The sequence below is a fragment of the Solanum stenotomum genome, chromosome 8 (genome assembly GCF_019186545.1).
Source record: "Solanum stenotomum isolate F172 chromosome 8, ASM1918654v1, whole genome shotgun sequence".
NCBI classification, from domain to species: Eukaryota; Viridiplantae; Streptophyta; class Magnoliopsida; order Solanales; family Solanaceae; genus Solanum; species Solanum stenotomum.
In genome coordinates this window covers 4,475,124-4,489,830 of record NC_064289.1, presented here as the reverse complement: position 1 = coordinate 4,489,830, position 14,707 = coordinate 4,475,124, and the positions used below count along the sequence as shown (strand labels likewise).

The window sequence follows — 14,707 nt, the reverse complement described above, 5'->3', positions numbered from 1 at the left end:
GTTTGCAGTATATAATATAGATTAATAATGATAATTATCGTTTACTAGTGAATGTAACAATGATTATGGGTGATTGTAAAATGATGGTTAATGGTGATGACAATGAAATTGTGTTAGCTCTTTTTATAAAAAAAAAATACTATGAAGTATAATTTAAATGAAGTCATTTTTTAAAAATAAAAAAGTTAAGAGAAATTTTATAAATAAAAAGTGAAAATAATTTTTTATTATTTTTAAAAAATTAAAATACAATTGTTTTAAATATAAATTAAAATTATGTTTAAACTTTTCATGATCAAATATTATCTTTTAATTATAGTAATTTTATTTTTGAGAAAACCAAAAAAATTCTCACAGGTCCTAAATCGCAGAGGCAAGCCAAATGTACGGGCTCGAGAAGTATATTTGAGGGTTTTTAATAGTTCTTCTTTGTCGTCAATTTTCTGGTTCTCCCACTTGTAGATGAGTACGATGGATGAACCACCGGATACCGGCAATGCTACGCCACCGTTGGCCACCCAATTGGTCCAAGCAGAACAGAAACAAGTAACAGATCAGAAACATTCGGAATTGCCAACACATTCAAGGGAATTGATCATTGCTAATCTCTGCAAACTCTCTGACTCTCTCTCCACATTCCAACAGTGTTTAACTGGGCTACGATTACATATCGATTCCTCCTGTAACTCAATCCACTCGTTCTCTATGCTAATGCTCCCACCCCCATATACAACTAATACCAATTCGTTATCACCGCCAGCAGTGTCAATCCCAGAGCCAGAACCATCCCGGGAATTTGACCCTTCTGAGGAGGAAGAGGAAGAGGAAGAGGAGGTGGTGGGAGTGGGAGTGGGAGAGGAAGAGGAAGAGGAAGAAGAAGAAGAGGTGGAGGAAGAGGAAGAGGAGGTGGTGGGAGTGGGAGTGGAAGAGGAAGAGGAAGAGGAAGAGGAAGAGGAAGAAGAGGTGGAGAAGGAGGAGGAGGAGGAAGACGAAGATGAAGATGAAGATGAAGAGGAGGTGGTAGGAATGGGAGAGGGAGAGGGAGAGGGAGAGGGAGAGGAAGAGGAAGAGGAGGAGGTGGGAGAGGGAGAGGGAGTGAAAACCCCTCTTTGTCCAGAGCTGGCAAACCTCTGCAAAGCAATGGACAATCGTGGTCTGAAGAACTACATGGTAAAGCATCTCTCGGATAAAAAAAGACTGCGTGAACAAGTCCCCAAGGCATTGAAACTCTCGGAAAATCCAGCCATGCTCGTGTTGAAATGTCTCGACAAGTTTTATCTTCAGGGGAGCCGTGCCTACGTCCAGGGGTCACATATGATCCTTCAAAGGGAAGCTTCTGTATTGGCTTTGGAGTGCTTATTGTTGACGATGGTAGAGGGCGAGAGAGTAGTTGAGATTGCGGAAGGGGTGAAGAAAGATGCCAAGCAGGCAGCTCTAGCATGGAAGGAGAGGTTGAATTCCGAAGGAGGGGTAAGAAAGGCTTATGACATGGATGCCCGAGGTTTGCTATTGCTCCTTGGATGTTTTGGTATTCCATCATATGGATTTTTACATTCGGATATCAGTTATTTGCTTCAGTTGGGCGCCAAGTTAATTTCTGGTGTCCTCAGGAGATCAAGTATTTTCATGGAATATATCCCAAAACTAATACAGTGGGGGGTGAAGGGCAATGTAATTAACGCAATTGACATTGCCTATACTTTTGGTTTTGAGGAAAAACTTGACCCTCTGGGACTCTTAATATCATTTTTAAAAGAGTCCGAGGAGACATTGTCGAAAAAAATTAAGGGATTTAAACAAACTATTACTGTGCGTGCAGCAAAAAAGAGATATTTGTTTGATCTGAAATCTGTTTACGGATGTTTGAAACGTCACAGGATTGATCCTTCCAAACTTGTTCCCGGATGGCAATTCAATGTGAAAATAATGAGCTTGGAGCAAGAAATTGCTGAATTGAATGAGCTTGTATGTCAGGAAGAACTTACTGAATTGGTTAAGGATATACGTGATTAGAAGATGGCACAAAAGAGAAAGATTGATGAGACTGAGTCATCTGGATGTTTCAGCAACAAAGAAATGAAAAACTCATATTTTCCAAATCCATGGCCCCCGCATCAGCAAAAAGTTGTTAATCATGTCGATAATAGCAACACCACCTTGTTAGAAGGTGGTGGAGCGGGTGGTCACATTTATGGTTATTCTCTGGCCCCATCGGTATTGCATGCGCCTGTTGCAGGCTCGATACATGAGAATGTTATTGGCTCACTGCTGGGACCTGTGGGAGGTGTTGCTGCCATGGGTGGAGCTGGGGCAAGTAAATCAGTGCAAGGAGGTTCATGTGCTGGAGTTCATGGACTGAATTTAGTTGATAGTACACCTGGGCAAATAGGAAGTCATACTGGTCAGCTATGTGGACGACTTGTGTATGACAGATTGGCCTCCCACAGCTATGCTTATAGGCCATTATCCTACTTGGAAGGCTCAGGCTCTATGGGGTTGCCAAACTCCAAACTGTTGATGCTTATAGGTCTCCACCATACTGGGAAGCCTCTACGGGGTTGCCAAGCACCTACTTGGTGATGCTTATAAGCCTCCATCATTCTTGGAAGCCTCTACAGGGTTATCAAACACCATACCTGCTGATGCTTATAGGCCTCTACCGTACTTGGAAGCCTATACGGGGTTGTCAAACCCCATGCCTGCTGATGCTTATAGGCCTCCACCATTCTTGGAAGGCTCTAAGAGGTTGCCTAACACCATAACAGGTGATGCTTATAAGCCTCCACCATACTTGGAAACCTATACAGGTTTTCCAAACACCATACCTGCTGATGCTTATAGGCCTCCACCATACTTGAAAGGCTCTATGAGGTTGCCAAACACCACATCTGGTGATGCTTATAGGCCAATCTCTACGTGGTTGCCAAACACCAAGCCCAATAATGTTGCTGGCGGGAGCTCTACATCTGATACGTATCAATTCGCTGATACTGTTCCAGCAACTGAACAATACCGAAGCAGTAGCTCGCGAGCAGTTGATGCTGTTCCATCTGCTGCGCCTGCTCATTCTTCGTCATACTTGTACTGGTAGATGTAGTTTTGCCTTGGGCAGGTATTACTTTCTATCTTAGTTTCTCATTTTTGTAGTAAATCCAGTCTAGTAGTGATTCCGCTAAGGTCTCTTGAGATGCACGTACTCTCTTAAATGTTTGTGTTTCATTAGCTGTTAAAAATCTTTGGCTGATGTTCCAGTTCACATATTTCTACATTATATATTTCATCCAAGAGACCATTACTATGCTTTTCCCCTCTTACATTATGCTTCTCTGTTTCAGAGATGGATTTGAGCTCATTAATAGGACTTATCCACTGCTTGTGATGGTGGTTTGAAACACTATAGCAATATGCTCGTATTCAACAATGTTTGATCACTATACCCTGTGAAGTATACTTCGTAACTGTTTTATGATGCCTGTTTAGCTTACAAGGATCTTCATAAAAGGGGTTGAGTTGCATCAAGTCTTATGTGTGGAATAGGCATGGAAGGGAATGGTACCTTTCTTTCCCATTGTACAGTTGCACATCAGTAATGGGAGCTGTTAAACAGATAATTTGCATCGAATTGGTTGATGCGTAGCTCTCTGCAAACCTGCTTTGCTAGGGGGATGCATTTTCATCAAGGAACTGAAGATGATTTGGAAGATGACCATTACCTGCATTGCAGGTATATTGTAAATTTCTTTGATAGAATATAGTATTAGGAAGTTACAAGTATGTATTCGATTAGGCATCTGCGTAAAATATGCTGTGTCAATGATGTGTTGTATAAGGAAAGCAATATGTATGTGTCACACTGATAAGAGTTTCAAATACTACTAAACTTCTTATGACATTTTATCACTTGTAGTTGAAAAGTCATTGTACTTGCAGTATTCAACATGGGTATATACAATGTGTTCTGAAAATTTTACAAATACTCTCTATATATGCATGAACCATGGCCCTGCTACTCTTTTATAATGAATTATTAATTTGTTCTATGGTTTTAAGCTTATGTAATGCTTTGTTCAATTAGTTAGAAGACTTGTTCAAAGGGTAAAGAAGAACCACTTGAAAAAAAGAGAGGGTAACTTTCCAAGTACGTCATGGACTTGTACTAACTGGAAAGAATATTTGAAGATTGAACTGGTCTATAGTTGAGAAATTGCAATAATCATTCTGATCGCTCCCTAACAAAGGCGACTCTGTGCCTCGAACACAAAATCTCTAGTTAAGGATGAAGAGTACTTATCACTCCGCCACAACTCTTGATCTTGAGTAGAAAGTTAAAGCAGTACTTTTAGGGATTTTGTGGAGTTGATTTTACAGAATTGTCCCTTTCTTTAAACCACTTTTTTTTTTCTTTTTCAAAAGTACATTTCTTTCTAGGCTAGATTAATGCTTGTGAATATTCTTCTTTTTATTTTTATTTTTTATTTCTGTGGGGTGGGGAAAGAACTTGCACAATATTAAAAATTAGTGAATAAACCTAGACGATAAAGCACGGAATTTTAATTTTAATGATACGTAACATGTCACGCAACAAATATAATATACTAACAAATTGTAAGTTAATTCCATGCTTAAGTGACAAGCAATGATTTGATTAAATCTAATCTGAAAAGATTAGTAATTAAAGCCATAGAATAATACCTTGAAGATATGATTCAAACCAATAAATTTTCCAGGAATAAAGAAGAAGGAATGTTAGATCCAAAAGGAACTCATTTCTCAAAAGTGTTTTAACAATTTTCCACATGAAGAACATGGCTTTTAATCTTCATTAAGAATAAAAAGTTTTAGCACTCAAATGCATGTATACCAAATCCTACATGGAATCTCTCCCCTTTTTTCCAACTCCAATCATTGGTTTTAGTAAGCAATTATTGGTAGGGGGCACCCTACCTCCAAAGGTGGTTACATTGATGATCAAAGGTATATATAAAGGTGCGCGTGCAGAAACAGACTCAAAATTTTAAATTATTTATATGTATTTAGTGAATTTCTTAACATATGTATATAATTTTGATGAAAACTAATTAATTCTAGCTCCGCCTTGTGCGTGCATGTGTATTACATTATGTAGAAGGGGTATTAGTTAATATTATCAAGAAGTTGGAAGGATTTATCATTAAGTTACAAAACATATTATATATTTAGTTATATGTAATTGTTAGGTAGTTAAAAAGCGACAACAAGAGAGAATTTCCTTGCTAAATTAATACAAATATTGTTTAAGCATTAAACAAACAGAAATAAGTTTTCAAAGTTTGTACATTATTGAAGGTTCAAACTACTCTAGGTGGCAACAAAACAAATTACAGAACTTGTATAATTGAAAGTCGATCTTAATGGCCTCCAAATCATTTTTTTAATTATTTGCCTCTTATTAATGAGTACTTTATAGCATTAATGGTATCCAGAGTCATTGTCTAAATTGAAAAATAATCATATATATACACATCTACAAATAGTTGAAAATGACTAAAATGTCTTCTATTAATTAGATCTTTTGGAGATATAGACATGTCCAACTTGACATCCTTTTCACTAGGATTGACATAAATAGCGAAGAAATAAAAATCTGATCGAATCCAATTAATTTGATTATTTTGTTTTGTTTTATTAATTTGATTTCAATATTAAATTTTTTAAAACTTTGATATTCAATTTGATTCTAAGATTTAATTTCAGAGCATAAGTTTAAGCTTAAATAAAGCAAGAAGATTTTAAGAACATTATTTTGGCATGATAATTGAAGGCAAAGGTACACCTAATGCAATTGCAAACAGGGGACCCTATATTATTAAGTCCACTTTAATTTCCCTTGGACTTAATTGTGAACAAGGGACACAAAGAAACATTTTTTTTTCCTTATATTAATTTTTTTAATAGAATTTTTGGTGTGTCCTTGTTTTAGGTGATGAGAAGGATTGGATGGTGACCTATCAATGAAGGGGATAATACCAAACAAAGCCATTTCAAAGGCTTGATTAGTTAATTATGAACACAAGTTGTAGTGGGCTTTATATAAAAAGATTTTGTTGATAGGCTACAACCTAAAACTTTGACATTCATTTTCTCTTTACCTAGGTGTGTAAATGAGTGACTTCCAAAATAAAAAGAAAAGCCAATTATTTATTGGACAAATTACAGAAATACACACCTTTTGATTCACTTATTTTCATTATCCCCTATTATTTTTAATTATTTATTTGCACACAATGTTTATATCAAGTCAATGAATTCAAGACATATTTCAAGACACAACGATAAATTATTATTAAACATATAAATATGTAAAGTTAAGTGATTTGTGTAATTTAATTTTTTGTAACTTTAAAAGTCAAATTGTTTATTTAGTGCAAATATTATATGAATGTAAGTATATTTCGCGTAGACGAAAGTATCTTGCAATAACTTTAATCTATTTATTACTTTCACTTTTCTTAGCTTTTTTTTTTTTTTATAAACAAGAACTAATCACATCTCAATTTCAAACAACGTAAACATAATTCTGGTAAACTCTACTCTTTTCAAATCCATTTTATTCATAAGTCGATAAAAAATCGTTTGGTGGTCAACATGTTAGTATACAATCAAATGTTGGAGATTAGAGTATAAATTCCAGTAGAAACAAAATAAGTACCTTTCGTTCCAATTCACGTAATACCCTTTTATTTTCAATCCATCTTAAAAGAAAATGACATGTTTTCATATAAGTAAAGAATTTAACTTGAGACTTCTAAAGAAATGATCTATGGTTACATATAATTCTTTGCTTCTCTTACACACAAATTTCGAAAATATTTTCTCTTAAATTTAATTTTTACTCAAACATTTTCACATGATTTGAAACAGATAAAGTATATAATTTCTTTTTATCTGTTTAAACTTTAATCAACAAAATTATCCAATTTCATATCAAAATATAACAATAAATATCCAATAAAATAGTCAAAAATATGCAAGTTTACTCGAACACTGCCCTTATACAAAAATTACAAATCAAACCATCACAAGGGTAGTAGTACTTTTTATCTCATCACAAGTTTGGTGGTCTGTGTGTTAGTACTTACAACTCTGAAATGGCTCAAGAAAAGGGCCAATGAGGAACAACAGGCGGTTAAGGAGAGAGAGAGTGGAGTAGGAGACTGATTTAGTGACCCCACCCCCACCCCCACCCCATGTCCTTTTCTCTTCGTGAATAAAAAATTTGTTTTGTGTGTTTTCACTACACATTTTGTTTCTTTTCAAACCCCACAAATAGCCCTGAGAGAACAGGTCTGCAAAGGACAAGATTTTCTGTACCATAAGATGAGTTTCAAATTTCATAATCATTATAATTGATTACAACAGGATGCAGGAGATCAAGTAATAAAACCCACCCCATCCAAAAGAAAAAACACAAGTATAAGACTAATTATTTTCTTCTTAGAGGAGAGAAAGAAAGACCAATAAAAGATCAACAAACTGGACCCTAGCTGTTTGTATATATGTCTCTATACATATTCAATTATGCTTTGACAAGAAAGTTTTGATCTTTACTGTCTATTTCTCATTTGGTTCCTTGAGAAGATCATTTCATTTGAAACTGAGGTGAAAACTTTAACTAGCATCTTTCTTTGGTTCTCTTTTACTTCAAAGCTAACATCTTTTTCTTGTTTTTTCTTAGAGAAGTTCAAGAATGGTCTGAAAGGTTGGTTTTTTGCATGGCGAGTCAAGGAATTGGAGAGACTGGTTTGACAGATTCTGGAACATCACACCACAATCACAATATGCCATATGCTGTTTTTAGGGGGCTAAATCCTGCTAGCACAAGCTTCATGTATCATTCTACTCCCAAGTAATTAAAAATCCTGTTTTTTCCTTAAGTTTTGGTTAAGACTACATTTAGTTTCAGCTTTTAACATGAGTTGTTTTTATTTTGTGTTATAGTGGTAATCAAGAAGGAGCTGGTTTTGATTTTGGAGAGCTAGAAGAAGCTTTTGTACTGCAAGGATTTAAGATGAGTAATGATGAAGCTAAATCATGTATGGTTTTTTTCTCTTCTATACTTTTTCTTTCTGACGTTTGCAAATGTATAACTAACTCATTACTGTAAAGCAAAGAAGCAAAGGGTGTTTGAATAAGTCCATAGAAGGGTTCATTAAGAGGCTTACTATTTCCAATATTGTAATCATTCTTGTGCAAAAGACTTAATGGCGTGGGGTTTCAAACAAGGAAACATGAACTCCTTGCATGATTTACTGACTCCATAACTGCAGCTAAAAAGGAAAAAAAAAAAGGGGAGATTAGGTTCTTCCCTTTATGATGTTTTGAAAGTTTTGTTTTTCTTTTTCTCTTTTTCTCTTTCTTATGTTCTCTTTTTTTATGCTGATCCTTCAAGATTTTGCTTTTGTGATTCTGTACAGCTTTATATGCAGCAGCAGCCACAGGGAAGCCTGCTGCAACTTTGGAGATGTTCCCTTCTTGGCCTATGAGATACCAACAGACCCCAAGAGTACTTAATTTATTTTTTCCATTTTATGCTTATCCTTCTTTGACCATGTTGTTTTAAAATTGTCCTATGTGCAATACAAGCTTGGACTTTTACTCAAAATAGACAACCCCTTTGGAAGCTTTTATATAATGAAGGTGAAGATAGTTTTGCACACCATTTAAATCTGTTTTCTTGGCTTTGTCTTTTTACATATAGGAAAACTCAAAATCAAGAGAAGAGAGTACTGATTCAGGTTCACTTTCAAGCAGAGCTCAACCCCATTTTGAGCCAGAATCTCCCATCAGTAGAAAAACATCTTCAGACCATCAACTTCAGATAACACACAAATCTCAAGAACAACAACAGCAACAGCTTCAAGATATGGCAAGTAATAATAATCCAAGAACAGGAGTTTTACAAACTGAACTATCTTCCAAGTCCAACAGTGAAAAGGTTTTTCTCACAACACTTTATCTCCTCTTCTATTATCATATCCCAAGATCTCAGGAAAAAAGATGGAATCTTTATTGTATAGACACAATCACAAATCCCAACAACTGCTAATGAATACACTAAAGACACAGTTTTTCTGAAGGATTCTCTGAGATCAGAAAAAAAAGAAAGAGAATCTTTACAGTGCTTTTTATACTTTTTACCCCCTATGCACTATTCATTACTGTAGTTTAAGCTCCAGTTAATAATATTTTCTCTTATCCCTAGAACTGTAGTTAACTCCTTGTTCTTCAGGTTTTTAAATCTTTCTTGGAACCAGAAAAAATAAATTCACAAGAATACCAGATGATACAATGAATTAGCTCATGTATACATCATCAGATGTTTTATTCTTAAATGCTTGGACACCAGTAGTAGTGTTTGAAAATTACAACTTTGATTCTGTCCAAAAATCTTAAAGTCTTTAAAAAAAGAATCTGCCTTATTTGACACGCTATACTCCTTTTTTCAATTGCTTAACAAAAATTTATCTTCACGCAATTGAAGTATTCTCTTCTTGAATATTTCTACATAATTAAACAAGCTTTTGTTTTAATACTTTGTAGAAAAAGGGTGCTGCTTCAACCTCAGAGAGGGTACTTGATCCTAAGGTGGGGGTGCCCACACATATTCGCATTTGCCAAGAATATACAATTAAATTATCTTGTTTCCTAATTGGAAATTTTAAAATTATTAAACAGTACTATTTCTTTCTACTTTGTTTATTGTAGACATTGAGACGTTTAGCTCAAAATAGAGAAGCAGCAAAGAAGAGCAGGATAAGAAAAAAGGTAATGTTTTTCTTGTTTCCATTATGAAAGTCTTTTATATGCCAAATTCCTCTATCAATATTCTTTACATTTCAAATTTATTATTATTATTCTTTGCATTTATGCAGGCTTATGTACAACAGCTAGAAACAAGTAGGATAAGACTTTCTCAGCTAGAGCAAGAACTTCAAAGGGCTAGCTCTCAGGTTGATAATATTTGAAAATGACTTATACTTTTTTTTTTTTTTGTAGAATAATAAATGCAAGTGGTTATTTAATGATTTTTTCTACTGATTGTGTGGCAAACAGGGGATTTTCTTGGGAGGTGGTACTGCTGCTGGTTCCAATATCAGCTCTGGTAAGTTTTGGACTATTATTGTAGCTGGTAAAGTTGTTGTTACGTGACCATGGGTTCAAGCTATGAAAATAGTCTCTTGCAGAAATGCAAAATAAGACTGTGTCAATAGACCTTTCGGGTCCGACCTTTCCCCGAACCCCATGCATAGCGTGAGTTTAGTGCACCGGACTTCCCTTTTTATTTTCTCAACCAATGCATTGCTTATGGACAACCAAGAAATATAAATTTAACTTATACTACTGTATACATTACCAATGTAATTAAATTTTTACCTATCAGTACATTTTAACTCATCATAGTTCAGAGTTTTGACTACAGGCAGCACCCAGAATTTGTTGCATGCTAAGTCTTTATAATTCTTATTGGCTTCTAGTAGCAGACAAAGAACTTGAGTTTGACTACAGAAAGTTTGTCTTTTTCTTTTGTACTTCTTTGTGTGACATTATTATGTAGAAAATCAGAGTACTCCAGTGTATATGAGTTGAAATTGTATTTGGCTGAATACAATCTTTAGAGATTTTAATTTAATTCATATATTCTATTAATGACAGAAGACTAAAATAAGAGTTAAAAGGGTATAACTTTTTTACTATTTCATAAAAATAAAAATACTGTTCAAAATGTCAAAGACCATGCATGTGCTAAGATTAGAGCCTTGGTAAAAACCATTGTGACAAAAATGCATTGTTCAATTTTTTGCTGCAGGTGCTGCAATATTTGATATGGAATATTCAAGATGGTTGGATGATGATCACAGGCACATAGCCGAGCTTCGAACTGCATTACAAGCACATTTATCAGATGGTGATCTTAGATTAATAGTTGATGGATACATTGCTCATTACGACGAAATTTTCAACTTGAAGGGAGTGGCAGCAAAATCTGATGTATTTCACCTAATCACTGGAATGTGGACAACTCCAGCTGAACGCTGCTTCCTTTGGATGGGTGGTTTTAGGCCCTCAGAGCTTATCAAGGTAAATGTTGCAATTTTGGACTGATTCTCTGACCTATTGTTGGATAATTTTCTTGAAAAACCAAAAAAATAAAGTTGTATATTGTTATGTTCAAAGCAAATATGTTTTTCATAAAGGTATGACAAATATAGATTGTATTTTAAAGGAAAAACATGGTCGAGGTGGTGGCATATGATATAATTTAACCTGTTATAGCAAATCGTCTGTATTATTTTACAGGTAACTAGTCCCATGTATTGTGGAAAGTAACTATAATTATATTTTAGATGATCTTTCTTCTAGTAAAATTAAACTAAATGCCCATGTCAAAGTTCGAATGAAGTCAAATTTATACTTTTGTTGTTTCTAATCATACTATGATCATTTGTGAAATTGAGCAGATGTTGATAGGACAATTAGACCCTTTAACAGAGCAGCAAGTAGTTGGAATATACAGCCTCCAACAATCTTCCCAACAGGCAGAGGAAGCTCTTTCACAGGGACTAGAACAACTACAACAATCTTTAATTGATACTGTTGCCACTGCTTCTCTCCATGATGGAATGCATCATATGGCTCTTGCATTGGGGAAACTCTCCAATCTTGAAGGATTTGTTCGTCAGGTAACATTAATCCTAAATTTGTTTACTATATTCATTTTTCTCTGATAATATTATCTATGTGGATATTAAGTGCATATGTCATTGCCCGTTTTACCTGCTCTTTTTGACTCAAACCATAGTAAGTTTAAAGTACATACATTAAGTTTGTAACTATTGTCATGAAACAGTATTCAGTAGTAGTACAGTCATAGCTCTACGCAAGACTTGTTATTTTTCCTTTTCATTTGATATCCATATCATCAGTCGCGTAGATAGGAGGTTTCATTCATCATTTACTATATATACATAAAATAAAATTTTGATGTTGATACAAAAAAATGTGATTTTCAAGCGATGAACTCCCTTCCGCCCCTGCATATCATGCACACTCGAGACGACGAAAATACTCTGGTTTTCTGTTCATTACAACAACCTGCTTCAATTATACCATTTGCAGATAAAGAATGCACGCATGCTTGATAAGATCATTATATTTTATGGAATATTTTATTTAACTGTATCCCTATCCAAATATGAAGCATGTTCCAATAGAAGCCATAGAAGAGCTATCAAGAAATTAAAACAAATTACAAAAAATGTCAACGTATTAGTACTTAATTTCAAATAATAGACATAACACTATTACGACTTATTTAATGATTGGAATATTCCAAGGCCATCTCAATACAACTATACAAGACAATTTGAAGGGTTTCAACCATTTTAAACATTGTTTAATGATATTATGTCATGGCTGCCTGATAATTACAGGTCCATTTCAAATGTCTAATTGATTTTTATTTTGATTGAGATATTTAATTAATCAATTCTTTTGTCTCCATTGTCTATATCATTTAGTAGATATGATGACGACATAAGTTGAACTTGAATGAAGCAGTAAAGATTCATTCATATAGCTGACTCCTACTTATTTGAGACTGAAGCGTATGACTACTGATCACATCTTTATTGTTCATAATACCAGGCTGATAATTTGAGACAACAAACATTGCATCAATTACACAGAATATTAACAGTTAGACAAGCAGCCAGATGTTTCTTGGTGATTGGAGAATATTATGGTCGACTACGAGCTCTAAGTTCTCTATGGTTATCTCGTCCACGAGAGTAAGATTCTATAATTTATAATCTTGTAAGGGAAAATGTTTGTCAATATGAACAAGTATAAAATAATTTCTTTCAAATCGTAATCTTATTTTTCAATTATCTATATGATTTAGGACACTGATCGTGGATGATAATTCTTGTCAAACAATAACGGGATTACAAATGGTACAATCTTCTCAGAACCACTTCTCAAATTTCTGATGATAAATCTCTTCATGATGATCAAATTGTATTTCTGAGAGCTACCTACTTAGTTAAGTAGATTATTTTTTTTTTTCATTTTTGTTGTTAGCTTCTTGATATTATGACTAAGTTATCATGTAAATGTAAGGAATCAAGATTATGTGCAAGAGGAAGTTACCTTTAGGGTCTGTTGGTTCAAAATCAGGTTATTCTGAGATTATAATCACGATTATCTATCACATATAAAAAAAATGTACGTTGAGCAATAAACGAGAGATAATATAAAATTTATATATTAAGTTTATTTGTGGAAAAAGGACAAGAGAGAATTGGGGATAAGGAATGAAGCTGACTCAATATAATTGTCTTTATTTGAAGTATTTTTAGTGATGATTTTAGAAAGATGGTTGGTTGTTCTTCATTTCTGTGAAGTGGTTGAGAATATTATTTTAAGGAGGAAGGGACAGAAAAAAACAAAGGAAAAAAGAAGCAAATTATTAGTTGGATAAAATTGTCTCTTGCAAATGGAAGATATATGATGTTAATTGAGAGGGTGACTTGCTCTTGGTGTGCATGAAGAGGCTATCAAGTTGTGTATAATTTAATAGAGAAATGGAGAGAACTTGTATATGATGGATTAAATTCAATAAAATAAACAAGTATATATATGGTGAGATGGGTGGAGTAGGGAGATTGTATATATACTAAAATGGTATGTGGTGAGATGACTGAAATTCCTTTATCTTTAATCAGAATGATTTGAACTCCTTGAAATTGAATTTTTTTTATTAGGGGTGTTGTCCTCATAAATGAATCCTATATTGTATGAATCTAAAATAAATTAAGCCCAAATATAAATACTGAACATCAAATAAAAACACAAAAAGAATTAAAGGGAAATTGTATATACAAGTATGGCACACACGTAACAACATGTGGATACTTCAATGGGAAAGAAAAAAGGCAAAATTTAGTTGCTATGAATACCTAATTCATCCACTCCCATGAATATGAGGAAGTTAGTTGCATATTTGCTTTTTCTAAACCCTTTTTTTTCTTGTTCTTTTTTCCAATATAAATTTCATCAACTCTTGGGTTGATGAAAACGAAGATATTGGCTATCCAAATAGATTTTCAACTTGCTACGACGCTTCAAGGTTCAAGAAATTGTCAAAATTTTTTTTTGTTACGTTACTCATATTTCGACAAACATTGAAGTACCAACGACACGATGATAATCTATTCAATGTAATTTCATAAATGGAATTTGAAGAGGGTAGTGTGTCCAGAGTCTAATTCCTATCTTGTGAAGATTAAGAGGTTATTTCCTTTGTATCCTTGACAAGTAAAACATATCAAATGATTAGGAAAGAGAAATACAATAGTGAAAAAGTCATGTCGAAAATAATGGAGAAAAGAACCATAACAATAACAAATACATTATACAAATAATAATAAAATCGAAAACAAAATAGTAGAATTATTCTGTTTGATTCTCTTTTGGACTACATTTTCGAAATAAAAAAAATATTTGAAAAGTAAAATAAACATTTTTAAGGAAAATTTATAGGAAATAATAAATATTTTAAATTAGTCTAGTAAATCATTTTACACTTAAATACTCCACTACTTTTGATTGCCATTAGGATTTTAAATTAACCTATGAAAACATAATTAATTAAAGTGGAAATTAAAAA

At 33.8% G+C, this 14,707-nt stretch overlaps 1 protein-coding gene and 1 pseudogene across 4 annotated transcripts; both read left to right on the top strand.

Moving 5' to 3' along the window:
• The first annotated feature begins 471 nt into the window (after positions 1-471).
• Positions 472-3,688, top strand: LOC125872424 (protein FRIGIDA-like; annotated as a pseudogene).
• A 3,676-nt stretch (positions 3,689-7,364) lies between these two features.
• Positions 7,365-13,231, top strand: LOC125874846 (transcription factor TGA9). 4 transcript variants are annotated; one of them, XM_049555879.1, is made up of 13 exons: positions 7,365-7,638; positions 7,720-7,885; positions 7,978-8,072; positions 8,454-8,542; positions 8,738-8,974; positions 9,580-9,624; positions 9,745-9,804; positions 9,912-9,989; positions 10,093-10,141; positions 10,847-11,118; positions 11,499-11,720; positions 12,685-12,827; positions 12,941-13,229. In XM_049555879.1, exons 2-13 carry the CDS (start codon positions 7,752-7,754, stop codon positions 13,026-13,028), a joined length of 1,512 nt encoding a protein of 503 aa, XP_049411836.1. In that variant the 5' UTR covers positions 7,365-7,638; positions 7,720-7,751; the 3' UTR covers positions 13,029-13,229. The 4 variants fall into 4 exon arrangements, with proteins under 4 accessions (XP_049411836.1, XP_049411839.1, XP_049411838.1 ...); XM_049555881.1 differs by having other exon boundaries at positions 7,418-7,638; positions 7,720-7,867; positions 12,941-13,230; XM_049555880.1 differs by having other exon boundaries at positions 7,420-7,638; positions 7,715-7,885.
• Positions 13,232-14,707: the final 1,476 nt, after the last annotated feature.

Excerpts from the sequence above, each read along its gene's own strand:
- LOC125874846 (XM_049555879.1), top strand. The coding sequence starts at position 7,752 with ATGGCGAGTCAAGGAATTGGAGAGACTGGTTTGACAGATTCTGGAACA. Across the intron at positions 8,073-8,453 it reads TAATGATGAAGCTAAATCAT|CTTTATATGCAGCAGCAGCC; the intron begins GTATGGTTTTTT and ends GATTCTGTACAG. Across the intron at positions 9,990-10,092 it reads TTCAAAGGGCTAGCTCTCAG|GGGATTTTCTTGGGAGGTGG; the intron begins GTTGATAATATT and ends TGTGGCAAACAG.